The sequence below is a fragment of the Pteronotus mesoamericanus genome, unplaced genomic scaffold (genome assembly GCF_021234165.1).
Source record: "Pteronotus mesoamericanus isolate MK-2021 breed Mesoamerican mustached bat unplaced genomic scaffold, CSHL_Meso_final scaffold_232, whole genome shotgun sequence".
Lineage (NCBI taxonomy): Eukaryota > Metazoa > Chordata > Mammalia > Chiroptera > Mormoopidae > Pteronotus > Pteronotus mesoamericanus.
Window position 1 is genome coordinate 5,300,216 of NW_026555311.1, and position 26,917 is coordinate 5,327,132.

Sequence of the window (26,917 nt, forward strand, 5' to 3'; positions counted from 1 at the left end):
ATCAGTTGAGACTTTAAATCCTCAGTATATCTTAATTATTTTAATATTATATTACTGGGTTTTTTTTTCCTTCTTTGACAAGGAAGAGAGAGATTGGTAGGATTCTAATTAGTCTATTTCAGTCGTTCTCAAACAAGCATGCAGCAGAATCACTGGAGGGCTTGTTAAAACAATGCATTTCTAATAAGTTCCCAGATGATGTTGATACTTTGTGCTTAGAGACCATAGTTTGAGAACTGGTCTAGGTTATCTGCAGTAGCTAAAAATAATGCACTGCAAAGCTTACTGTAAGCTGGGTAGGTTCTAGAAGTTTTGCAGTTACTGTCTCACAAATTGAGTAAGGTTGATCCCTATTTTAAAGAGAAGAATTTGAAGCTGGGAGTGGTTAAATTGCATTGCTTGTCCAATATCTCACAGCTGATAAAATGGTGGAGCCAGGATTAGGATTTAGGCAGCCTGTTCACCAATCTCAGGCACTTACTCATTTTACTGGCAGGATAACTATTGCTTTAAAAGGCTAACACTACATTTGTAATTCTGAAACAAGTATCCCAGAATACTTTGCATGTCTTAAGGTAGACAAAATGAAACCCTACTTTAAAATATACAGTAATGGGCAAATGTAGGTTTACAGTTCATATGGAAAGTAATAAAAAAAAAATACAAGAATAAACTTTTGTGTACTCACAACTGTAAGCCTACTTTTGCCCACTCCTATATAACCAAATGTGCTACAAAAACAATATAATATTCTGAGAAACAGGATATTTAGAGGAAAAATTAAATTCCTTTCATCTGCTCCTTCCAGCTAAGTGGGAGGTCAACCAGTTGGGGTTCTGCTCCTTTAGAGGGGGTGTTTTCAGGACTCAAGCAGAGGAGACTCTGAAGATTAGGCAAGAGGACAGGAAGCTCTGGTGGTCAGATAACACATTTGAACTGAATAAAGTTCTGAGTGTAAATGGTGAAAGCTTGAATTTCATACAATGGATAAATATTTATTGAGCACCTCCTATATGCTAGGCAACTGGGCTTAGTAACAGGGAAACTGAAAGAAGGCAAATCTTGCTTTCAATTATAATAAGATGATAATAAAAATAATTTATTGAGCTCTCCACAAGCCAGGCACTGTTCTGAGTACAGTCATTTAACTCAATTGTCACAACAACCATATGAAGGAGATATGATATTCCATGTCTTAACTGAAAAATTAGTAACTAAAATAATGATTTCTGTAAAAAAAAATGTTTAAATCCTCACATGAGGATACATCTATTGATTCTATAGAGAGAGGAAGAGAGAGAAACATCTATGTAAGAAACATTGATCAGTTGCCTCCCATATGTGCTCGGACTGGGGATTGAACCTGCAACCTAGGTATGTGCCCCTACTAGGGATGGAACTTGCAACTTTTTTGTGTACAGGACAATGCTCCAACCAACTGGCCAGGGTGATTTCTGGAAATATTTTATGCTTTCAATGAAATGAACAGTAAATAGCATGGGGTGAGTAAAATCCTTCTCCTTTGATTTCATATCTATTTAATGACCAAGCATAATTTTTGAACCACAAACACATGTAGGAAAAATGATCAACCTAAATTTTATTTTTTTCTCGCTAAAAATAGGGTAACATTTATAGAAGACGGAGTGACCCCTTACTTATTTCTTAAATATCCCGTATAGTTATTTTAACGTATTAGAAATGGTGCCTTAAGACGTTTTTCTTTTCCCCCAGTATGATGTTGGTTACTTTTTAAATGACAATGCCCAAAGGACTTAACAAGATAAGGCCACCTTTTCATTCAGTCTTAAGAAGTTGTAAATGAAGCAAATATACACAATAGCCAATCACCCAAGGAGGTGCTAAATTAAATGCAACGCTAAGTGCCCCATCACGCTGATTTGCACACTGAGCAGAATTTTATGAATGAGGACGACATGCTTTGACTCAAACCATAATCTATACACCCCCAAAGTCCTGGCCCCCAGTTTTTGCCTGATTCCTTCCCCAAATTAACTTTGATAAAAATTATGACAGACTTAACCAGACACAATCCATCAGGAGGGTCTTTGGGAGAAGCTGGGGGTAGTGGGAGGGGTTGTGTACTCTGCCATCTCATAACTACAGGAAGAACGCTGTTCATAATAACAGAGCTCTATGGGTGTAACAGCCCCTCTCCTTAACTTTCTCTTCCCTTTCTAAGTTCCTTCTCCATCTTGGTCCAGTTCAGTGTGTGCGTGTTGCTTACCAAGTCTACATGCAACAGACTGAAATTCTTTATTTTTCCCAAATAAATTCTTTGGGTGACAGAATAATCAACAGCTTGTTCACTGAATAAGTCAAAGTGAGAGGTAACAAACATTTATTTCAGGTCACAGAATTGCAATCAGGAGCATAGATTCAGGCAGAAACCCAAATTGTGTTCCAATTTCAGGGTGAAGGCAATGGTGTTTTCATGAGAGAAGGAAGAAAAATTTTTGTATGAATAGAAGGAAGGACTTTTCTACCGGTGTTACCAAGCTGTATTACTTGTTAGCTGTTCAGGCCTACATCATTTTCTTGCACTTTGTGTTACTGTGCTTCACAGATACTGTTTTCACTGAAGCCAGACACTCCACCGGCAAAAAGATTATGACTCACTATGTCTCCGGTTATGGATTTTAAAGAATGTCCATAATCAGTCTTCATGGTCAGGATACCTACTTTTCTATTAGCTTTATAGTTGTTTGTAAGACAATATTGCTTGGCCCACTCCAAAAGCTATTTTGCCCAGTTCAAATATTTGCAAAGGTTCTCAGAGTGAGACATGCAAACAGCTCCTCCGGAATGGTTGCTCTGGTATTATTTTAAAATGACTTTACTTAAATACAACTTTTCACTAGCTCTACCTACAAAAACCGGACTTGAAAATCTGCAGTTGCCTCTAGTTTACTTTGGCCCAAATCCCCTATGCAAACAGCGTTTAAAATAAATTATTGCACGTTCTATAAAGTAACTTGCACTGGGGAAACGTTGTCAACCCATGGTCAGTGTCAATTCAAATGCCAATAAGATCGGTGTGGTGAAGAAGGGATCTTCAGTGCGAACAGCTCAACAGTTATAAAGCATGGCTAAGAAAACAGTACTGCCATGGAACAGCTCAATAGTGCTATATAGCACCACTTTGAAAACAGAGGGGCTGCGAGGAGGCTCAGGTCTGCACCACCCTGCTCTAGCATCACTATCCTCTGTGCTTCAACCAAGGAAACATAGCCCTCAATCTTTGGTGTAATGCCAAAACCCTGAGCCAGCTGGGAGCTGGCTTTTATATACAGAAGTCCCCGCCTCTAGTCCCTGATTGGTCAAAGCTGTGAGCTCCTATTGGATGATTAAGGCTTCAGTCCTATTGGTTTAAATAGGATTCCTGGAACTCTTTTACACTGGCGGGCTCCAGCACACAGAGTACAGGTAGGCAGGCAAGTTTGCCTAGTAGGGGTGTCCAACCCGCTGGCAACAGGCAGCCCAGGATGGCTATGAACATGGCCCATCGTAAATTTACTAAAAACTGTTTCTGGCTCACCTGTTTTCGTTAGTGTTTATGTATTTAATGTGTGACCCAGAGACACTAAAATGTTGGACACCCCTAGAGGCTTCAGGAAGCACTGTTTTCTGCCAGAGGCCTCAGCAGAAATGGTTGTTGGGCTCTGTTTTTTGTTTGGGCCCAGTAAACCATCAGGAGCCCTTCTTAGTCCTCAGGGTTCACAATCTGAAACACGGAAGACACATAACAGTCTTCTTCACCTTTATGCGAGTCTATAAGTGCAAAAGTTTGGGGTGGGCTTGAAGGAGCCTCAGCTCATCTCCCGTGATCTAATGTCGCCTGGGCCTTTCTACCGGGGGCGCCCTACGTCCTCCGGGTGGAGGCTGGGCTTGCCCGAGAGGCAGTCGGTTTCTCCTGGCCCCAAGCAGTCAAAACTGCGTGTCCCAGCCCTGGCCCGCGGCGCTCTGGGCCCTGCAGGCTCCGGAGGGAGGGAAGAAGCTTAACCCTGCGGTGGCACTGGCCGAGGCGGAGAGGGTGGAGGAAGGGGCGGTGCTGGAGTCCGGCTCTAGGAAGCAGAGCTCTCCGGGTTGTGGACGCTGCGCTCGGGCCGCGATGAGCTTGGTACCTGGGCCCCGAGAGGCTGGCCTTGGAGGTAGGGGTTCCCTACAGCGCGGGCTTCCAAGGCTTTGCTGGGCAGCCGGAGGACGTTGCGGGTCCTGGAGGGAAGCGCTCAAGTCCGGTGGCAGCAGCGTAGCTTTTGTCCAGGAAAGCTAGGCGGGGACCTCGCCGCTGCCTCTTTGCTGGGCGGCGGGCTCCGCCTCTTTGTGCTCAGGAGGCAAGCGCTTTCGGGGTGTCTGGCCACGTAAACACTAACAAGCTGGCCGTGTGGTCCTGGCTTCCCCCGCGCCTAGTCATGAAAAGTTAACATTTGGACGTTGGATCTGGCTTTGTTTTCTCACGTCTAAGGAAAAGTTGAAGAAGTGGTTGCCTGCAGTAGTAGTGGAAGCCCGCCCTACCAGCCAGCCGCTGTTGTGCTTGGACTAACCTGGAGACAAAGCCAGGCCTTAACGGGTATTGAGCCCAGAATCGGAAAGCTCTCCTGCATCCAGGGAACCTGCAACTGTGGGCCTGAGTTAAAACCACAGCAGCTTTTCTTTACAAAATAACTGCTAAGCGTGTACTTTAGAACGTTCTTCCCTGTCGCTTATTAATTAAATTACCGATAAGCTTTATTTTTATTTTAACGTTGACGTGCTAGTAGTTCATCCAGAGTGCTTTTATTTCAGAGCTTTTTATTCTTTGCTGGACAGAACAAGCCTTGCCCCAAAGGCAAGTTGTAGAAAGTCACTCAAGGAGTGGCTTTGCCCTAGGCAGGCAGTGCAGGATCCAGTGGCCACTTCCACTTTGGAACCTGGGTGGGGCTAGAAAACCAGAGCAGGGATCCTGGAAGCCCGACCAGTAGGCAGGGCACCTCCTCTTCTATTCTTTTGTTCACACCCCTTTTTCTACCTCCTCCCCCCGCCCCCCTTTTATTTTTGTCCACCTCACCCCTTCTCCAGTGTGTTCTAGGCCAACAGGGGTTACTCATTATAGGATTATTTGTTCATAGAGAGTATGGGTAAATTTTAAGTTATGTAGTAAATAAAGGCTATGACAATAGATGACAAAAGAAATGTGGAGAAATGGACACTTTGTTTAGAAAGAGAGAGCTGATCTCTCTCTCTGCTGTGAGAGGGTGTAGCGTGGTAACAAGAGTGCACAGACTGGAATCCACAGGTGGACTGGCTTTCAATCCCCGCCCCACTGCACTTTCTCAGGCTTCGGGGGACTGTGGAGCCCGATGAGAGAAAGCATCTAAAGTGCCAGTTTAACGACATTTATATTAGAGGGAAAGTTGGAGCTGGTGAAGATCAGAACTACAGTTTTTAGAGCCCACAGTATTAACAATAACAACAAAATGCTTTTCAAAAATCCCTCACTGAGAATGCCTTATATGTTAATTTTGAAAGAGAATGCCATTTTAAACAGCCCATCTTGAGCTACTTAAAACTAGCTGTCATTCCTAAATCTATAGGTCTTCATTAGGCAAAGGGCAATATTTGGGTGACAACCCAAATGCACATTTCACATTACACCTAGGTAAGAGGAACTGTGAAGCTCCTTCCTTGGACCATACAAAACAAACTTTAAGACCCAGTTGAGTCTACATCTCCGCCAGTGCTTTCATGCGCAGAGATTTGATTTAGTTTGGTGAATCGCCATTTGTCATGGCTTCTGACAGGCTCACTTTAAGCTGCCTTAGGCTTACTAGCCAATATGGTGCAAAAGCTAGAAGAGGTAAGCTGCTGGGTCTGCTACTACATACTTTGTGCACCGCAGAAGAAACTCAGTGCTTTCCAAATTGTGCGGGCTTTTGAAGAGGGGTGAAGGAGGTGATTGGCTTGCAGACAAGGATTTCATGTGTTTAGATTATTCTATTTCTTTATAATATAATTGGTCTAAAGATAAGGAGGTGAGGTTATTAAAAGGAGGTAAATCATGGAATGCTTTTGAAAATGGAAAGAGAAAATCGCTGTCCTGCCTCAGAGCAGTACAGGGAGTAGGAAGTAACCCCATAGAACAGTATGTGGAATAGGAAGTATTCCAGGCAGGGGAGTTGATGAATTAAAGATGTGTCCTGGATACAACAGTGCATGGGGCAGGAAGTAACCTGGTAGTGCAGTATGTGGAGAAAGAAGTATCCCATTGGATCAGTGTGCGGAGTAGGGAGCATCCAGGGTAGACCATGGTATGGAATAGGAAGTATCCTAGTAGATAGGAAGGATGTATGTAGAGCAGCATTTGGAGTAGAATGTGTTCCTGATAGAGCAGAAAGTATCCCATTAGACCAGTGTGTGCTGTAGGAAGTATCTGTAGTAGAGTAGTGTGTGGACTCCAAGTATCCAGAGCAGAGAGCAGTGTAGGGAGTAGGATATCTACAGTAGAGTAGTGTGTGGAGTGGAAGTATCCCTGAAGAGCAGAATGTATAGTAGGAGGTATTACTCATAGGGCAGTGTGTGGAGGAAGAAGTGTCCCTGGTAAGCACTGTGTGGAACATGGAGTATCCTGGTAAGAGCAGTGAGGAGAGGGATGTATTCCTGTAGAGCAATGTGGGAAGTGTTCTAGGTAGAACAGTTTGTAGAGTGGGGAGAGTAGGAAGTATATTGGTAGAGCAGTGTGTGAAGTAGGAAGTATCCCAGTAGAACACTGTATGGAGTAGTAAGCATCCCCCATAGAGCAGATTGCAGATTAGAAATCAACCTAGTAGTGCAGTGTGTGGGGCAGGAAGTATCTCCAGTAGAGCAGTGTGTGGCATAGGAAGAGTTCTGGATAGAGCAATTTGTGGATGGAGTAGGACAACAGGACAGTAGGACGCATGAGATGAGTCATGTGTGAATTGGGAAGAATCCTGGATATACAGTGTACAGAGGCAGAGAGCAGTGTGGAGAGTAGGAAGTATCCTTGGTATAGCAGTGTGTGTGAAAGGAAAATGTCTCCAGGTAGAGCACTGTCTAGTGGGAAGAATTCATGCAAAGTAGTGTGTGTAGTCAAGAAGTATCCTTGGGTGGAGCACTGACTAGTGTAAGCTATCTCGATAGATGGGTATGTGCCGTATGGAAATATCTCCAGGTAAAGGATTGTCTTTACCTCTGGGAAACCTAGTAGGAAGTTTCCCAGAAGAGTAATGTGTGGAGTAGAAAGTGTCCCAGTAGAGCCAAGTACGGAGTAGGAAATATCTCCCATAGAGTGGTGTGTGTGGAATGGGAAATATCCCAGCAGAGCAGGGCAGAGAGTAGGAAGTGTTTCAGTAGAACAGTGTGTGGAGGAGGAAGGAAACTTTGGGAGATGGAGAGGACACATTCAAGAGGCTGCTGTTGACTCCCCGTCTGTGGTGTGAGTAAAAATTACCTTGTTAAAAATTCAGATTGTCACCTCTCCCAGAACTCTCATTCTCTAAGTCTGGGTTAGGATCCAGGAATCTGCATTTTACCACCCAGGCCAGGAATTGATGCAGAGGTGGAGAAGAACAGATTTCAGGGCTGTTGGACAGGAGGACACCATCGTGGGGTCTTGGTTGGCTCAGAATGCTGGGTGGATTCCAGGAGGAATGGGCTGAGCATGACTGACTGAGGACATTTGAGTTGGAATCCCTGCCTCACCCTCACTCCCAGGTGGATTTTGTCAGTGAGGAGATGGGAGGTTAGAACAACCGGGTGTCAGGGAGAGACGATGGAGAAGGAGCAATACAGCCCTCTTGGCTAGGGGGTCATTGGGTAGGAATCTATAGTGTAGGGTCAGTCCTTCCTGAAAGACCTCAACTGAGAGGTGCATCCTGCTGTTCTGTGAGTGTTTTTGTTTATTCATTATTTTCTCTCTCCCCTGTAAGCTGTTAAGTTTATCAGGTGAAAACAAATTATGGGTATATGGGGCTGTATTGTAGAAGATGCTAGACTCACTGTGCTGGCCAGTACAGAAGCCACCAGGCATGTGTAGTTGTTTAAATTTCAATTAATTCAAATTAAAAAAAATTAAAAATTGAGTTTGTCAGTTGCAGTAGCCACATTTCAGGTGCTCAAGAGCCACATATGGCCTGTGGCTTCCATGTGGGACAGCACAGTTATAGAACAATTCCACAGTCACAGAAAGTCCTATTGCCCAGCACTGTTCCAGGGAATGGAGAGGGATTCACTGAGAGGCTGTTCAGAGAGTGAGGAAGTCTGATCGCGAGTAGGGTTATAAGTGCAAATGTGGCATTCAGGAGCTCCAAAGTCTAAGCCTTTGCCCTGCCCCTTCCCTTCTTCCACCCAAACTTTGAGCTCTTCCCATAATAACCACAGTGTTTCAGTTCTCCTGAATGACTTAGTTTCTTCTGTTTCAGAGAACATTTATAAAAACATTTTCACTGAAATTCCATAATCAAAAAACTGTTACTCTAAGCTTATTTTGCAGTGAATGCATTTGCATATTTTCTCCATTTCTGTATATAATGTTCTTTGCTATTTTGCAAGTAAGAGGTGGAAGTGAGAAGGAATTAAGCTATTACTTTTTAGTTCATTTGTTTGTTATTAAGCAGTTTCCCTTCCTTTTGCCTTACCCTACTACTTATGTGCCAGAAAAGAGAGTCTTAGGTATCCAGATGGGAATCCCCGCTGTGTGTCACTACTGTAAGTTAAAAAGTAAACTAATTAACACAGATCAACTTTTTTTAATAGGTGAGGAACAAAATACAACAGAAACAGATGCCTTCTATAAGAGGTAAAAATACGCTCTTTTCTAATAAAGTTTTCTTCCTCTGGCGGTCATGATCAGATTATAAAAATCAAAGCAAGAAAGGGACCTGGGAATTGGAAGGTAGAACTGAGCGTTAGCATTTGGAGAGTTAATCTGAAGATAATACAGGTTATATCCCGCCCTGGTTGTGAAAGGACCAAGAGTGATGTTCAGAATATTTAAGAGTTGGTATGGCCTGGGCTCTAGAGCCAGAGATGGGCCCTGGGCAGGCCGTTGTCCTTGGGGGCTGGATCCTGGAGACCTGGGGGAGAGATACCACTGTAGGTGGGTTGCGGGTGGGTGCTCGTGATGGCTGCTGTTTACCAGTTGGCACAGGAATATTTTGGGGCTGTCCTTACTAGCATGGCCGTGAGGCCTTCCTGGTGCACGTGACATGTCAACCTGGCAGAGAAGGAGGAAGCAGCAGGCCTCTGGCTACCCTATGCAGGGACCTTGGGCTGTCAGGGGCTTATTATTGAATATGACTTAAAATGATTGTTTTTTAAATTTTTCATTAACAGCGAAGTATTTGATCCAGCAGAAAAGTACAAAATGGACCACAAGAGGAGAGGACTTGCATTAATCTTCAATCATGAGAGGTTCTTCTGGCACTTAACACTGCCAGAGAGGCGAGGCACCAACGCAGACAGGGATAATCTTACACGCAGGTAGTAGTTTTATCTACGGGTCAAGGTGATGAGATATTTCAGTGATAACTACTTATGGAAACTTGTCCACACTGAAGAAATAACAGAGCAAGAGTATTTGAGGATGAGCCTCTTGGGCACGGTCGCCCCGTAAGAACTTGCCTGAGTTTTCTTCCTAACCCTGTTCTATTAAATGTTAACAGGCTCTGTATTGTTACAGATAAACAGTTGACTCTTGAAAACTCAGGGGTTAAGAGTGCTGACCGCCCACACAGTCAAAAATCTATGTCTGACTTTTGACTCCTCCAAAACTAAGTTGTCCCTCAGTACCCACTGAGGGGAATGGTTCTAGAACCCCTGTGGATACCAAAATATACTGATGCTCAAGTCCCTTGTACAAAATGGTGTAGATCAACTCATATAATCAGCCCTCTGCATCTGCAGACTCTCAACCACAAATCGAAAACAGTAATTTATTGAAAAAAATCTGTGTATAACTGCATCCTTGCAGTTCAAACCCTTGTTGTTCAAAGGTCACCTGTATTTGCCTGGTAGATACAACATTCTAACTTGAATCAGTCATCATTACTAGTCAGTCCTTTCTTCTCGAAAGTGATCCAGGAAAAACATCATTGTCATTTTTGACTTTTCTTTCTTTCTCCCTGAAGAAAAGATAATTATGTGTCATAAAATGTATATAAAGTCCTCAAGTAGGGTATGTGACAGCTTTGAGTAGCTCATAAGCTAATATCCAATTTAATCTATCACCAGGTTGTCAGATCTAGGATTTGAAGTGAAATGCTTTAATGATCTTAAAGCAGAAGAACTATTACTCAAAATTCATGAGGGTAAGTAGTTTTCCTATTCACCTTCCTCTAATGGGATTGAGTATTTTAATTACCCCATATGTAAAGGCAGGACCAAATAATTAACTATGTTGTAAAAAGTCTTCTCAATTAATTTGGTATGGGTTATAGGTTTTTGGTTGTGCCTATTTGCTTATATGTTACCCACCAGATTTAGAGACCCTTGCAAAGTATTATGCCTCCAAAGTTTATATTTAGCATACCACTAGTTATAGCCTATTATTCTAGGAATGAATGAAATGACATTTTCATTTGGCTATTCAAAGTGTAAAAATGCAAACACTACATATGGCAGGCAGTGATTTTTTAACTGACTCCTTCCGTACCTAAGTTTTTTACTGATTCAAAATACTGTTGATTTACACCCGTTATCTCTTCATTTCTGTATCACAACTCAGTAGGTATTTTAACAGTTTATGTTTATCATAATCACTGCATGCCATGGGTTTTCAAGTCTTTTGCTAATGGGCTGTTATAATCTTTATATAATTTAAACTTTCTTCAGAGCTCTTTTGTTTAGGTATAATTGATATATAACATTATATTAGTTTCAGGTATACAATGTAATGATTTAACACATGTGTACATTGCAAAATGTCTACTTCCCAATAAGTCTAGTTACCATTCTTTACCATACATAGTTATCAAAAAAATTTTTTTCTTGTGATGAAGACTTTTTTCTAAAAAATTTGATCCTGAAAGAGGATTTATTCTCTTGGCAATTTTTAAGTATGCAATAGAATATTAGTAACTAGAGTTCCCACGCTATACATTACATCCTCATGGCTTATTTGATATCTGGAAGCTTGTACCTTTTGACCCCCTTTACCTGTTTTGTCCACTTCCTACCCTTCTGTTTCCTCTGGCAACCACCAATCTGTTCTTCAGGTTTGTGAGCTTGGTTTTTTTTTGTTTGGTTGGTTGGTTGGATTTTTTAGATTTCAAATATAAGTGAAATCATGCAGTATTTGACTTTTCTCTGATTTATGACACTTAGCATAATACCCTATAGGTCCATACATGCTGTTGCAATGGCAAGGTTTTATTCTTTTTTTATGATTGAATAGTATTCCATTGCATATGTATACACACCACAATTTCTTTATCCATTCATTCATTGATGGACACTTGGGTTGTTTACATATGTAAGTTGTTTTTAGTAATGCTGCATGAACATGGGGTGCATATATATTTATTCCAGTTTGTGTTTTCATTTTCTTTGGATACATACGCAAACATGGAATTGCTAGTTCACATGGTAGTTCTGTTTTTAACTTTTTGAGCAACCTTCACACCACTCTTTTTTAATCTGTATATCATTTTAATTTTAACTGCTGACCAAAGTTTCTGTTTTGCATGTTCATAAGCTTTGGAGGACATCAGTCTTGTGTCTTAATACTCTTTTGGAAGCCCTAAGTGTAAGGGTCCAGCAGAAGTAATACCTGCTTGAGGTTGGTAGGGTGATAATATGGGTGTAATAATTTATAGTTTTAATTTGAATATTTCACCTAAAATGTCAAATGGTGTGCTTGAGGGTGAATAAGGATTACATGCTTATGGTTTTGTAATAAAAATTTTGTAATAAAAAAGGGACGTTATTTGTGCCGGACCCTGTATATTAAAGGCGCCGCATTCATTGGAGGTGCAGCAGCACACAGGGAACTGTTAAGTAGCAGTTTCTGAGTCTCTCCAGTCTGCCCTAAGAAGCTCTCTGCTGATCTTAATTGCCAAAATGACTTGGGTGTTGAAGGGTGTTCCCCATAATATCCCTTTATATTTTACATGTCGTTTTTCTGTGTTTTAGAAAAACTAATGAAATCTGTTCAAAATCTATTACTTTGAACCTTAATATTTTGATTTAAAAAAATCAGATATAGTATGGTATAAGTTACTTTATTAAAATAAGTTGTGTTTCATTACAGACATTTTATTTTTACTATAAGAATAGCAAGTTTCCTCCCTCCCTCAATAATATGTATGTAACTTTATTCTAGTATTAGTCAATTGAATTTCAATATGTAGATAATAAGCGTCTTATTTTCATTTCTGTTTGAATTTTGGGGGCCGTTATAGTATCAATGTCCAGCCATGTAGATGCCGATTGCTTTTTATGTGTTTTCCTGAGTCATGGCGAAGGCAATCACATTTACGCATATGATGCCAAAATTGAAATTCAGTCATTGACTGGCTTGTTCAAAGGAGACAAGTGTCAAAGCCTGGTTGGAAAACCTAAGATATTTATCATACAGGTAAGACTGATGATGTTATAATCTTAATTATAAAGCTCAGGGTCTGTACATGTGATTATTAACAATTAAATCTAATCTCAAAACTATCTTTCTGTAGTACTAGAAAGGCCCTTTTTGATTTCCAGCCAGGGTTGCAATTTGAATTATTAGTAGTAATTCTTTCTTAACATAGAGAATAAATAAAGATTCTTGGTGTCTTTATTCCCAGAATTGACGTTTGAAATGACGCAAAGTTATCGTACCAATATGCTACTGCAGGGCCCAGCCTGGTGTCAAGGTGCAGCCACCAGAGAAAGTACTTGCCGAGTGGAGAGCGTAGTGCAGGGCAGCCGGCTCAGGCTCGGCTGGGCTCTCAGGGAGCTGGCGAGCGTGGCAGCCAGTGGGAAGGGTGCAGGCATGGAGAGTTTTAGCTGTAGCTTGCTTCATCCCTTCACATCCTCCCTTAAACCAAAATGCTGTTTCCCCCTGCCAAATTGGTATTGGGATAAAAATATTTTTAGGTCTGAAAACATCACCTAGTACATCAATAAGAATTTCAAACAAAAAAAGAAAACTCCTGATGTTCCGGGCTGGAGCTCTGTGTTTCCATGAATGGCATAGAGCACCATGACCACAGTTCCGCATCCTGCCATAGAACATTACGGCGGGGGGAGAAGCGGGGTCTATAAGAAAAGTTTCAGATAATTCCCAGTTTCATGTTTGGACAACAACATTGGGATGTCTGTGGGACATGCTGTTGGAGGGACGGGTCTGGGACCTAAGAGGGGCAGCCTGGGTTGGAGAAGCAAAGCTGGGAGTAATGAGCAGGAGGATGGTAACTGAAGCCACGGGAGCAAATGGTTTACCCGCGGCAAGTTTAGCCTGAACAATGAGTGTAAGACAGAACTAAGCGACACCTGTGAGGAGTGAGCAGAGCAAAGATGTTGAGGGGGGTGGCAGAGAAATAGAAAAATGACAGAGGCTGCTTCATGAAAAAAGGGAGGGGCCAACATTGTCAGAGACAGAGGATTGGAAATTACTAATGAGCCGCTGTGGGAGGATAGCCCCAAAGGGGGAGGGTGTTTGTCTGTTATTTCTCTGTCTCAGATTCTTCATCTGTGAGATGGAGATAAAATAGCACTGCGTCACAGAGCGGCTGTGAGGATCCATGAGCTGGCCTGTACATGAAAAACGCGGAGAACAGTGCCTAGCACGGGGCAAGCCCTCAGTTAAAGGCTGGCTCTTCTTCTTACTGCAACTGATTTGGCAAACGATGGCATTGAGTTTCAGGGTGTTCTGAATTATATTTAAGAAGACAGTAGAAAATAAAGTCTGAAAATAAGCCTGATAATTCTTTTTTTAAAATATATTTTATTGATTTTGCTATCACAGTTGTCCCAGTTTTTCCCCTTTCACCCCCCTCTGCCTAGTAACCCCCTTCTTCCAGCAGCCCACCTCCCCACCTTAGTTCATGTCCAGGGTTGTACAAATAAGTTCTTTGGCTTCTCTATTTCCTATACTATTCTTAACCTCCCCCTGTTTATTCTGTACCTACCAATTAGGCTTCTTAATCCCTGTACGTTTTCCCCCTATTCTCAACTTTCCCCATCCCAACTGATAACCCTCTAAATGTTCTCCATACCTGTGGTTCTATTCCTGTTCTGGTTGTTTGCTTAGTTTGTTTTTTTAGACTCAGTTGTTGATAGTTGTGAATTTGTTGCCATTTCAATGTTCGTAGTTTTGATCTTTTTCTTAAATAAGACCCTTTAACATTTCATGTAATAATGGCTTGGTGATGGTGAACTCCTTTAGCTTTACCTTGCCTGGGAAGCACTTCGTATGCCCTCCCGTTGTAAATGACAGCTTTGCTGGATAGAGTAATCTTGGGTGTAGGTCCTTGCTTTTCATCACTTTGAATAATTCTTGCCAGTCCCTTCTTGCCTATAAAGTTTCTTTTGAGAAATCAGCTGATAGTCTTATGGGAACTCCTTTGAAGGTAACTCTCTGCTTTTCTCTTGCTGCTTTTAGGATTCTCTCTTTATCTTCAACCTTTGGCATTTTTAATTAGGATGTGTATTGGCGTGGGCCTCTTTGGGCCCATCTTATTTGGGACTCTCTGTGCTTCCTGGACTTGACTGTCTATTTTGTTCACTAAATTAGAGGTTTTCTTTCATTATTTTTTCAAATAAGTTTTCAATTTTTTGCTCTTCCTCTTCTCCTTCTGGCACCCCTACCATTAGGGTGTTAATACATTTGGAGATGTCCCAGAGGCTTCTTAAACTATCCTTGTTGTTGTTTTTTTTTTTTTAATTCTTGTTTCTTTTTGCTGTTCTGGTTGAATACTTTTTTCTTCCTCATGTTCAGAATTGTTGATTTGAATCCTGGCTTCCCCGACTTCACTGCTGGTTCCCTGTACATTTTACTTTGTTTCACTTAGTGTAACCATCTTTTTTTCCTTTATGTTGTTACCACAGTCAATGAGTTTTCTGAGTATCCAGATCACCAGTGTTTTGAACTCTGCATCTGATAGGTTATCTCCTTTTCATTTAGTTCTTTTTCTGGGGTTTTGTTCTGTTCTTTCATTTGGGCCATATTTCTTTGTCTCCTCAATTTGGTGGCCTCCCTGTGTTTCTTTCTGTGTATTAGGTAGAGCTGCTTTGACTCCCTATCTTAGTGGCATGGCCTATTGTAGAAAAGGCACCTGTAAATCATGTGCAGTGGAGCCTTAGGTAATCACTAGGGCAAGGCAACCCACTTTACTGCTTTGTGACTCTGTGTGGGGGCAGGACTCGGAGAGGGGACAGTGCCACTACCTGGCTTCTGGAGGTTTGCCTGGCACTCTGTTTCCAGTCACTTCACCCACTCCCTGTATGCGACTGGCACCCTTCCAGCTGTTGCCTTGGTGCTGCATCCCAGAGGGGGTGGTTTTGCGTACATTCTAAGAGCATGCAGGCCCTTCAGCAGAGTCTCCTGAAATCCGGCAGTTTCTTCTGCCACCCCAACACCTACTGGTTTTACAGCCAGAAATTATGGGGATTTGTCTTCTGGTGCTAGAACCCTGGGCTATGTGGTCTGGCCTGGGGCTGGGATCGCTCTCTTCCAGGGCACCCCCCTGATTTTTATCCACCACATGTGAATGTGGGACTGCCCGTTCTACCACCACTGCATCTCCTTGCCTCTCTCCCCATCTCCACATCTCCACCCCGCCTACCTGTCTGGATGAATGTGGTTTCTTTAAATCCTTGGTTGTCAGACTTCCATGCAGTTCAATTTTCTGACAGTTCTGAGTGTAATTTGTTTTGAGGTTTAGTTGTAATTCTCTCCGTGGTTGCATGAGGAGGTGAAGCGTGTCTACCTGTGCCTCCATCTTGACCAGAAGTCTGATAATTCTAAATAAGATTAAAATCTCCCTGTAAAAATATTACAGAAGGATCCTTCTGTTTATCTGATAACCTGGAAATCACTCAGGACTTTTCCGTTCCTTTTACAGCTTATAATTCTTTAACCATTTCATAATTGATGGATGTGTTTATAATACTATGACAATTTGTGAGTTCACTGTATTAAGTGTAGTGGGTCTGCCAGAACAAACTACACAGACTGGGTGACTTAAACAACGGAAATTTATTTTCTTACAAGTTTTGGAGAAGTCTGAGATCATGGGTTGATTTCTACTTTGGCCTCTCTCCTTGGCTCATAGATAACTGACCGTCTTATCCTTCTATCTTCTCATGGTCTTTTCTCTGTGTGTGTCTACCCTAATCTCTTCTTATAAGGACACTGGTCATAGTGGATTAGGGGCCAACCTCATGACCTCATTTTACCTTAATTATATCTTTAGACATCAAATCTCCAAATACAATCATATTTGAGGTACTGGGGGTTAGGACTTCATCATATGAATTTTGGGAAGGGCAGGACAAAATTGACGTTAGCCTTTGCATGAGTCAGAATTAGCGGATAAGAATAAGACCACACTTTCAAGTAGGAATAAAAGGAAGAAGGCATATTAATATCCATCTTCGCAGGTCAAGTGTTGTCATTTTGATCTTTACCAGTTTATGGCAGCAGATAGGCAAGGAAAACCCAATCTAGGGGCATATCTGATTAAATAGAAACATTTAGGCAAATACTAAATATAGCTTTGTAAAGAAAGGGTGACTCTTGGCAATGCTATATGGTTTATCTATAAGGAATTTTTAATCCACAGAAACTTTGTCCTCTGTAGTGTACCTTTCAAAACAACAGAATTTAGTGTATAGTTGAGGATGCCAATGTTTTTAAAACATTGACAGAAAACGTAGGTAGGAAAAAATTGTCAGCTCTAGTCTGCTCTTAACCTGAATGCTTTGTTTTTGAAGTGCCTGTAAAGTGGCTTCTGTTGATGTTAACATAAAGGTTATTATTCATCGGCTCTAAGTGTTAAGCATCTGGGAAGGAAAGAGTATGTAAATAAAGGAGGTGGTTTTCCTCCCTGTCTCACAGGCATGTCGGGGAAACCAGCATGACGTGCCCGTCATTCCTTTGGATGTTGTGGATCATCACACAGACAAGGTGGAAGCCAACATCACCGAGGTGGATGCGGCCTCAGTTTACACACTGCCTGCTGGAGCAGATTTCCTCATGTGTTACTCTGTTGCAGAAGGTGTGTGCATGTCTAATACAAACATAGAATTGGCCTTCCTGGCCAGATTCCTGTAAGTTTCACCTTAGCTTGATTTGGATCAGGTCTTTTTATTAGGACATGGTGATGTGGTCCTGAAGCTCACGGGCTTAGAATAGATTCCTTTGATCACGCAACACAGAGTGAAACATGAAAATGTAAAAATACCTTATAGAGAAATCATCCCTGAGAACTAAAAATTTAAAAGCTACAAGGCTAATTGTATGGAATATAAGCAGTCTGCTATAAATTACTGATGATAATAGTGTCATCGTGGTCATATTCATGGGAAGCTTTGTTGAAAAATATTTGATGATGATGATTCTTTTTTTTGGCAGTAAATAATTTTATGTTTTTATTCTTCCTAATCTCTCAAAATCATTACCTGGCTACTATTATCTTGGAAACTTTTAGGTAATGGAGAATACTAAATAAAATTAAACCCATTTTTATTGGACTATATAGAATTAACCTCTTTTCCCACGAGAACAGACAACAGAGAAAAATGTAAAAACACACCGTAGTCTTCTCCAAGGTTTCTTGAGAAGTTATACTTCTGTAATGGTGAATTATACAGGTATTTTTAGTCACAGTAATTTAAAGCCAGAAAATTTCAGCGTCCTTTTTCCTCCTATTTTTTTTTTTTAGGTTATTATTCTCACCGGGAAACTTTGAATGGCTCTTGGTACGTTCAAGATTTGTGTGAGATGCTGAGAAAATTCGGCTCCTCCTTAGAGTTCACAGAGCTCCTCACACTGGTGAACAGGAAAGTTTCTCAGCGCCGAGTGGACTTTTGCAAAGACCTAAGTGCAATTGGAAAGAAGCAGGTCCCCTGCTTTGCCTCCATGCTAACTAAAAAGCTGTACTTCTTTCCAAAATCATAATAAGGCTCTTTTGTTTGATGTATTTGTATTCAAAATAGATTTCCTTTTTTAAAAAACAATATAAATAAGTATCACTAGATTAAAGCTTATGGTGTAGCAATTTAAAATGTTTTAAGGTTTAATGGGAGAACTTTTTAAAAAAATAGTTCATATTGGACATGGTGAAAGGGTTTGATAGATGTAGAAACAAAATCCTCAGGGAATTACTATAAACAAAAATCCATAAGCATTTTAATACTTGATTTTTGTAAATTGTGAGATTACTCAAAATATCTGGCTGATTTAACTTTTATTTTGTAAAATTTTTAATAAAAGTTTTTTAAACCCAAGACTTAGTTTTTCCCTTCATAATTAATGTTTCATCAAAATCAAATTCACATTTTTATTCATTTATGTGATTTACAGACTTGTTTTTGTTTGTCATATAGTCATCTACATAGGAATTACCATTTTCATATGACTTGAACTCTCACTTAAACTAATCAGCCTTTACGAACTATTACGTGGCATTCTGAGGAAGAAAGAGAGAGTTACTTCTTAGTCCATATAGGCTAAAACACTGCCAAAATCTGATTCTGTCAGTAGGTTCCATGTTAAGTTGCTATTCATCGCCCAACAGTCATCACTCACACTCACAGACTGTTGTTATGTTAATGGAAAATAGATGTTACCTTCAAGGTCATGAAAGGGGCTTCACTGTCAGTTGAACATTTTACTTTCCTTTAACTCACCACAGTGTAGCCATTGCCGTGCCTCTACTTTCAAGAGCTAATGACAAAAGCACTCCTGCTCAACTTACGAACATTGGCCTGGCCTTGCAGGCACAGGCTATACAATTCTGGTTACCTAAGAGAAATGAGCTGATGTTAAAAACGTTCTAAAAAAAACTATTTTTTCCTTGACTGTGGTCAGTCAAAGGGTTTATTTGAATAAAATCCTCTTGTGCAGACGCAGTGACCTTGGTACCTACAAATCTGGGCACCCAAATGGCATCTGTAGAAGCCATTGGAGCCAATGGAGACTGTAGAGGCAAAGGGGGCACATTGGAATCCTGTATAAAACAGTTGTCTCAGAATAATACAATCCTTTTGTAATAAAATTAACATGGAATGTGTTTGAATTCCTTTAACTTTGTTTTCAATCTATTTGGACGTATAGCTTGGAACATGAGTATAAAGATCATATGCTATTTATTTTAAAATAATTGATCTCTAAAGTTTCAATATAAATGACATGTGCCATTTGAAGAAACTACATTTTAAATCTTAAAAAGGTCAGCGTGTCCTGCCTGTTAGCGCTGAGCTGTTGTCCCCTTAAGTACTCAGAAATCAGTTTGTCATAAAGTACAGGGTGATATGCACACAGCTCCTCTGAAGAATAAGAATTAAACTTTTTATTTTACTTTGTAAAGTGGGAAGATACAAATCAAAAGAATTCATTTTGCACATGACTAATTTTCTGAAGCCCTAAAAACATAGAAGTATTCTTTGATAATTGTCTAGTTCAGGGTTCAGCAAAATTTTTCTGTAGAGCCAGACAGTAAATATGTTAGGCTTGGCAGGCTACACTGTCTCTATTACAACTAGTCAGCTCGGCTGCTATAGTGTGAAAACAGCCATAGTCAATACATGAATGAGCACAGTTGTGTTTAAATAAAATTATATTTACAAAAATAAGCACAGGTAATAGTTTGCCCGCTCCTGCTCTAGTTGACCCCATCTTCCCAGGTTTTCCTTTATTTTTTTAAATTATATTTTATTGTTTATGCTATTACAGTTGTACTGATTTTTCTCCTTTAGCCCCCCACACCCAGCACCCCCACTCCCTCAGGCAATCCCCCTACTATTGTTCATGTCCATGGGTCATGTGTATAAGTTCTTTGACTAGTCCATTTCCTACACTGTACATCCCCATGCCTATTATATAACTACTCATTTGTACTTCTTAACCCTTTCCCCTTCACAACCCACTCCCATCTGGCAACCATCAAAACACTCTATGTACATGATTCTGTCTCTGTTCTTGTTTGCTTTGTTTTTTAGATTCAATTGTTGATAGATATGTATTTATAATCATTTTATTGTTCATAGTTTTGATCTTTTTCTTAAATAAGTCCCTTTTAACATTTCATATGACAATGGTTTGGTGGGGATGAACTCTTTTAGCTTCTTGTCTGGGAAGCTCTTTATCTGCCCTTCAATACTAAACGATAGCTTTGCTGTGTACAACAATCTTGACTACAGGTCCCTGCATTTTATGACTTTGAGTATTTCTTGCCAATCCCTTCTGGCCTGCAAAGCTTCTTTTGAGAAATCAGCTCACCATCTTATGGGAACTCACTTGTAGGTAACTTCTTTTCTTTTGCTACTTTTAACATTATCTCTTTATGTAATCTTTGGCATTTTCATTATGATGTGTCTTGTGGTGGGCCTCTTAGTGTACATCTTGTTTGAGACTCTGTTATTCTTGGACTTGAATGGGTATTTCCTTCACCAAGTTAGGGAAGTTTTGTTATTTTTTCAAATAGATTTCCAATTTCTTGCTCTTGTCCTTTTGGCACCCCTATTATGTGAATGTTGGAATGTTTAAAGTTGTTTGAGAGGCTGCTTACACTATCCTTGGTTTTTTGGACTCTTTTTCTTCTCGTTCTGATTGCTTGTTTTTTTCTTCCTTATGTTTCAAATCATTGATTTGATTCTTGGCTTCAATCACTCTGCTGTTGTTTCCCTGTAGATTGTTCTTTATTTCAATTAGTGCATCCTCTGTTTCTGATTGGGTCTTTTTTATGCTGTTGATGTCCTCACCAAATTCCTCAAGCATCCTTTAACCAGTGTTTTTAACTCTGCATCTGATAGATTGCTTATCTACATTTTGTTTAGCTTTTTTCCTGGAGTTTTGATCTGTTCTTCATTTGGGCCATGTTTTCTTGTCTCTTCATTTTGGCAGCCTTCTGTTTGTTTCTATGTATTAGGTAGAGCTGCTTTGACTCCATGTCTTGGTAGTATGGCTTAACGTAGTAGGTGTCCTGTAGGGTCCACTGGTCCAGCCTCCCCTGTCACCCAAGCTGGGTACTCGAGGTGTGCCCTGCATGCGGGCTGAGTACACCCTCCTCTTTTAGTTGAGCCTTGGTTGCTGTTGGCAGGTCAATGGGAAGGATTTACCCAGATCAGTCAGCTGCAAGGACTGGCTGTGACCACTGACCACCAACCTCCGCCCTCTATGGAGGATCAGTTGTGCAGGGGCTGGGTGGTGGTGCTCTGACGTGGCCTGTAGTTGCTGACTGGGTGCATAGGCTCTGGGAATCCCCAGGCAGTGTAGGGCAAGTTCAGTCCTCACTTCTGTTTTTCTGGGGGCTAAAGTGCCTGAGCTGTAAAGCAATCTGAGATGGCTGCTACTTTTGTTGGGCTAGGAGGTTCCCAGGTGAAGCCAAGCTGTGAACCTAGGTTGGCTGCTACTAATACCAGGCCTAGGGCTCACTAAGGACAGCTATTGTTTGTTTGAGAGGGTGTAGGAAGTTGTGAAGTGTGAGCCAACACCAGCCATTCATATGGAAAAACAGGCTGGGTGGGCCCCTAAGTTGGGTGGGGTGGAGTCTCTGGCCCTCTCCTACGCAAGTCAAACACTTTAGCCAGGTTGGTGGAGTCTCAGATACCACACGAGTTTGTGGGGCTCTGTGGGAGGAGGGTTTAGAAAAGTGACAATGGCCTCTGCTCGCCTTGACGCTAGGCACTTTGTGTTCTCCCTGTGCACCACTGGTGCCCCTTAAGCTGCCACCTCGAGCTGGAGTTCAGAGGGAGTGAGTCTGAGGCAGTGAGTCTGTGTGTGAGTAGAGAAACTCCCTGGGGCTCCAGCAGTTCCTTCCATGGACTCAGCCCCGCTGGTTTTTGTAGCCAGTGTGGGGACTTATCTTCCTGGAACCTTGGGCTGTGGGGCCTGGGACTCCTTGCTCCCCAGATATCCCTCCTGAATCTTTATCCACCACGTGTGGGTGTGGGATCTGCCTCTTCTGCACTTGTGCTCCTCCTACCAGCCCGTATGGATGTGGTTTCTTTAATTCTGTAGTCAGACTTCCATTCAGCTCAATTTCTGATGTTTCTGAGTGATGGCTGTTCTATATTTGAGTTGTAATTTTGATGTGGTTGTGTGAAGAGGTGAGCCATGTCTGCCTACATCACAATCTTGACCCGAAGTCCCCAGATTTTCCTTTAGACTGTGTGCAAGATTTCGGTAGCCAAGCTTTCCATGACTAGACTATCCCCTTCGCTGTACCTGCAAGTGCCACAGGCCTCTTCCCTATCTTTCTTGGGTACCTGGTATGGGCCAGGTATTCTTGGCATGGTGACAGGTGCATCATGTTATTCTCATTAGTCAATGATATTATAATTATTTTGATGAGGTCAGGTTAACTGTCTAGTATCTTCAGCTAGTAAATGGCAGAACTTGCCTGACCCCAAAGCCCACACTTGATTTACTTTGTTTTCTATGTTAAATCCAGAATCCCACCTCCATTTTCTCACCCCATCCTCCCAGTTCAACCTTCAAGAAATCAACTTTTCACAGAATGTGTTCAGTTCTTGTTAGAGAAGTATCCCACCAAAACACAGCAAAGACCTGCTTCTGGCCTCCTCCCACCACTTGTTATATTTTTCGCTGACTGAAAAGCCCTTCTTCATTCCAAATTCCACACAAGAGACAAGGCCCACATTTTCTAATTGGTTTCTCTTCACTTTCACTGTATGATGATCTTCTCTCCTCCTGGGAATAGAGTTCCTTAAAGGCAGAACATATCCTAAGGGGTTGTTGCAATATTGTGATTGTATTTGTCTTCATTATCACAGCCCCCAGAACCTTTGGAATTTCCTAAGTCTAGAAAGCGATAAAGGCGTTTTGTTAGGCAAATGAAATGACTTTTGGACCCTCCTCAAGTGTAGGGGTTGGTTACCAGAAGAACCTCCATAGAAACCCAGAGGACAACTTAGTTGGCCTTTTTGGGGGAAGCTTTCTCACTGGAGAATCAGAAGGCTTCTATGTGCCACTTTCACGGGAAAGGCAATGGGCTCAGAGCAGGTCTGCCTTGGGCCAGCTAGTAGTGTGTGGGTTCTTGACGTCATGTAGGAAATAGTTCACAACACAGGTCCAGGTGATTTTGAGAGTACATTGATTAAAGCTGGGGGCAGTGAAACGAAGGAGGGCTTAGGGTAGAAGCAGCAATGGAAGAGAGCCTAGGCAGTGCTCTGCTTCGGCTCTCTAGGAATGTTATAGGAAAGGAGTGAGCCAAAGTGGGGCTGCTGTTAGCTAATTGTAAAGTCAGAGAAAAGGGGGTACTGGAGACAGGTTCAAGGGGTAAGCCCAGAATGAGCTGCCGCTGGCCATTGCTCTCCTGGTGTCTTGCAGCCTTTCAAGGCTGGGCAGGTTCGCACGGGATTCAGGCAGACAGAAGAAAATTTGCAGAGCCGTGACATGCCTTTATTCGAGGGTTGGGTGATCCATGTGTGCCGCAAGCTGTGTGTTCACTGTGGGAAGTCCCAACTCCCTTATATACTAGATGCACACAAAGCCAGCAGGGTGCTAAGATATTATATAACAAAGTGCATTTCTGCACATGCAGGCCCATTCTCAAGGCTATGGGAATACTGCTTGTTCTGAAGGTTATGGGAATACAGCTTATCAGGCCCAGTGAGGGAGCCTGACTGACTCTGTTTCCCCTATAACTGGTTACAAGTGCCGTGGGGTCCTTCTGAGTTTTGGAGAGAGAAGTAAAGACGTGCACACCTGAGAGAGGAGAAAGGCATGGGCAGGCTCCCAAGATACGTAGGTAGTGCTTAAAGATTCTTATCTGTTTTCTAAAGGCCAGAGTTTTAGAGGAGGATCTCAATAGAATATTCACCAGACTTTTTTCCCAGACTTTATCCTTCCTTGGGTGTGGCTGGCACAAATGACACTAATTGGGTTTCTGTTATCTCCCTGAGTAGGGTGATTTAAGCTATTTGACCTCTGTTTCGGGAGGAGAAGGGTAAACCATTTACTCTTAAGTGTCCTTGGTTACAAGAGATAAGATTTTGCCATTTAGTAGATGGCTGTAAAGGGCTTGGCCATTTCACTACCTGTGTCAGTTTCCCTTGTCCACTTGTCTTGGCTTACTAACCAGTCTCATCGCCACGCGGGGCTCGAACTCCACGAGGACAGAGCTCCTTGCTCTGGACTTCAAACCACGTAGCTCTCCACCTGGCTGTTGATTTGTGTCCTTTGTAATATATCCTTTTTAATTAATTGGTAATTTATTAAATTTATTGAAAATATTATTCTTTTAAATAAATTGGTAATTCAGTAATTGGGTTTTCCTGAGTTGTATGAGCTGTCTAGTCTAACCAGAGAAGGGGTTTGTCAGAACTTCTGATTGGTCAGAAGCACAGGTGACAATCTGAGCTTGTAGCTGGCACCGGAAGTGGAGGGCAGTCCTGTGGGACTCGGCCCTTTCTCTACTCTTGGGGTCACATTGTAGCCCTAGGTAGGTCGTGTCAGAATTGAGTTGCATTCTCAGACACCCTGCTTGTGTTCGAGAACTGTTAGTGTGGGGAGCATGCGCACACCCATTGAAACTGCTGTCTGGGAACTCTTTTCAGTTCTCATAATACTTAACCTGGTGATATTCCTTATAAAAGCACATTAGTGCATATTATTAGCTTAGTAATAAAACACTGATATATTGCTAATTCAGAATCTCCGTGTTTCAGAGGTACTGATACAAACAACAAGCAATCACTGTGTTGTAGTTAAGGTGTAAGAAGTCCGAATCTGATTGGATTGAAAAATATACTCTGAAAACACTGGAGACCATCTGTTTGCTTTAAGCACATCTCTGATATCAAGGTGTCATCGCTGCCCTTGTCAAACACTGAAATAGTGAAATTAAATACCATTAGTTGAAAATTTACAAAGATTTATGACTTACTATGAGCTGATGCTTAAATGTTCCAATTACGTGCACTTGGGCAAATTAACCTCCCTAAGCCTTTCCTTATTATTAAATTGGGATTAAATATTGCTACCTCAGCCCTGACAGGTGCGGCTCAGTTGGCTGGGCATTGTTCCACAAGGCAAAAGGTCGCGGGTGCGATGCTCGGTCAAGACATATAGGACAGGCAACTGATCAATGTTTTCTCTCACATCAATGTTTCTCTTCCCTGCTTTCTTCCTCCTCCCGCCTCTAAAAATAAATAAATAAATAAAATCTTTTTTGAAAAATAGCTACCTCATAGGATTATAGGTAATATATATGCAAAGCACCTAGTACAGTATTTAACAACATATGATAAGTGGTATCTATCTCCAGAAATATTAGTTAAGATGAAACATTTCAAATGATATTTTATAACAATTTCAGCTATATTTAATGATAAAAATCTTCCAAGTACTATGTATTTAAAAAGAAATGAATGTATAGTGACAGACTTACTGTGATCACTTCATAAGGTATATAAACATTGAAATACTATGGTATACACCTGAAACTAGTATAATATTGTAACTAAAATAAAAATAAATTTTTAAAAAGAAATTAATGACAAGATGATCCTTAATGAAGCCTAGGAATGAAAAGTGAATGCCGAGCACACTGACCGTTTCCCTTCCTCAAAGGCAATGGACACAGGGCAGGCTGATGAGGACTTTTGGCCTAAGCGCCAAACTGCAGCAGCAGCCGCTTTGATTTTGGTGGATGCGACACAGCTTCTTTCAGCATTAACCTTCACAAGTAGTGAAAATCCACAAACCGAAGTCTCAAGTGAGAACTCCCAAGAACATCTGTGTTTGGCAAGCATTTTTTTTTTAATTAACAAAAGACACTGAAACAGTCAAATTCAAATGAACTGTGAGACTCAAAAAGTTCCAGTTTCTAAGTTGCCAAATCAACACATAATGGAAAAATTCAATGACATTTAAAAATGTAAGATTAATTCTTTTCATTGAGTTCCTCTACTTGTGTTGGCAAATAGAGAGAGCGACGTAACTGGTTCAGGGATTCTTTAGCCTGTCAAGGAGAAAAAGAAAAAATTCCTAATCAGAGAACAGGGAAAACATCAGCATGCCTGCTGGAGAGGAAATGTCTCCATCAGTACATATTCTAAACTACTAGTGACAAATGCCTGCGATATTTCAATTTAAAGGATCCTGTCTTAAAAGGGGAGTTCAAGTTTCTAATACATACTTACAGTTCTTGTTATGTTAGTTTCCCCTTTTATAATGGTTTTTCCATTTCAAATTAAAAAAAATAAAAACCCACTCTGTGACTTGTCAGCTTCCCTTTTTTCCTCAACTTTATTACCTTAAAAAAAAAGTTTACAGAGTGCTACTTTAAGTCTTGAATGCCCAGTGCTATAAACTAGGTGGAAACATTCCTCAGCCTTCTTGGATTGGATCATTCAAATAGAAGAGCATCCCCTAAGTTTTTTTAAAATGCATCACTATATTTCTCCTAAGTACTGAGTATATGAAATTAAAAGAAATCTTTTAAATCTCTTTAACTCCAATTTTGGGACTACAAGTTTAATTTTAATAATATCTTTCTTATAAATTGAAAAGGTACAGCTATCAAAAGATATGATGATTACTGGCTATTAAATGAGGATACATGGAGCAGTGGAAGATATTTTTAACTGACCTTTTTTCTTATAAAATTACTAAGAAAAGTTTAAAATCTAGTTACGTCTTGAGAAGTCACCATATGAACAAGCTAATGAGTCCACTGGGAGGCAGAGATAAAAGCTGCCTAAGAAACAGGCTCCGGAGACAAACCCTTGG

The 26,917-nt window shown here is 41.2% G+C and overlaps 2 protein-coding genes across 2 annotated transcripts in view; one reads left to right on the forward strand and one right to left on the reverse strand.

The window, feature by feature from the left end:
• Window positions 1-4,087: 4,087 nt before the first annotated feature.
• CASP6 (caspase 6) lies at window positions 4,088-18,390 on the forward strand. Its single transcript, XM_054591824.1, has 7 exons — window positions 4,088-4,172; window positions 8,773-8,815; window positions 9,352-9,498; window positions 10,249-10,325; window positions 12,417-12,592; window positions 17,057-17,216; window positions 17,883-18,390. Exons 1-7 carry the CDS (start codon window positions 4,133-4,135, stop codon window positions 18,116-18,118), a joined length of 879 nt encoding a protein of 292 aa, XP_054447799.1. The 5' UTR covers window positions 4,088-4,132; the 3' UTR covers window positions 18,119-18,390.
• A 7,342-nt stretch (window positions 18,391-25,732) lies between these two features.
• The window catches only part of MCUB (mitochondrial calcium uniporter dominant negative subunit beta), a 101,714-nt gene continuing 100,529 nt past the window's right edge, over window positions 25,733-26,917 (reverse strand). The window contains exon 8 of the mRNA XM_054591625.1: window positions 25,733-26,147. Within this exon, the coding sequence (XP_054447600.1) occupies window positions 26,070-26,147 (78 nt within the window). The 3' untranslated portion in view covers window positions 25,733-26,069. The remainder of the gene's footprint in view (window positions 26,148-26,917) is intronic.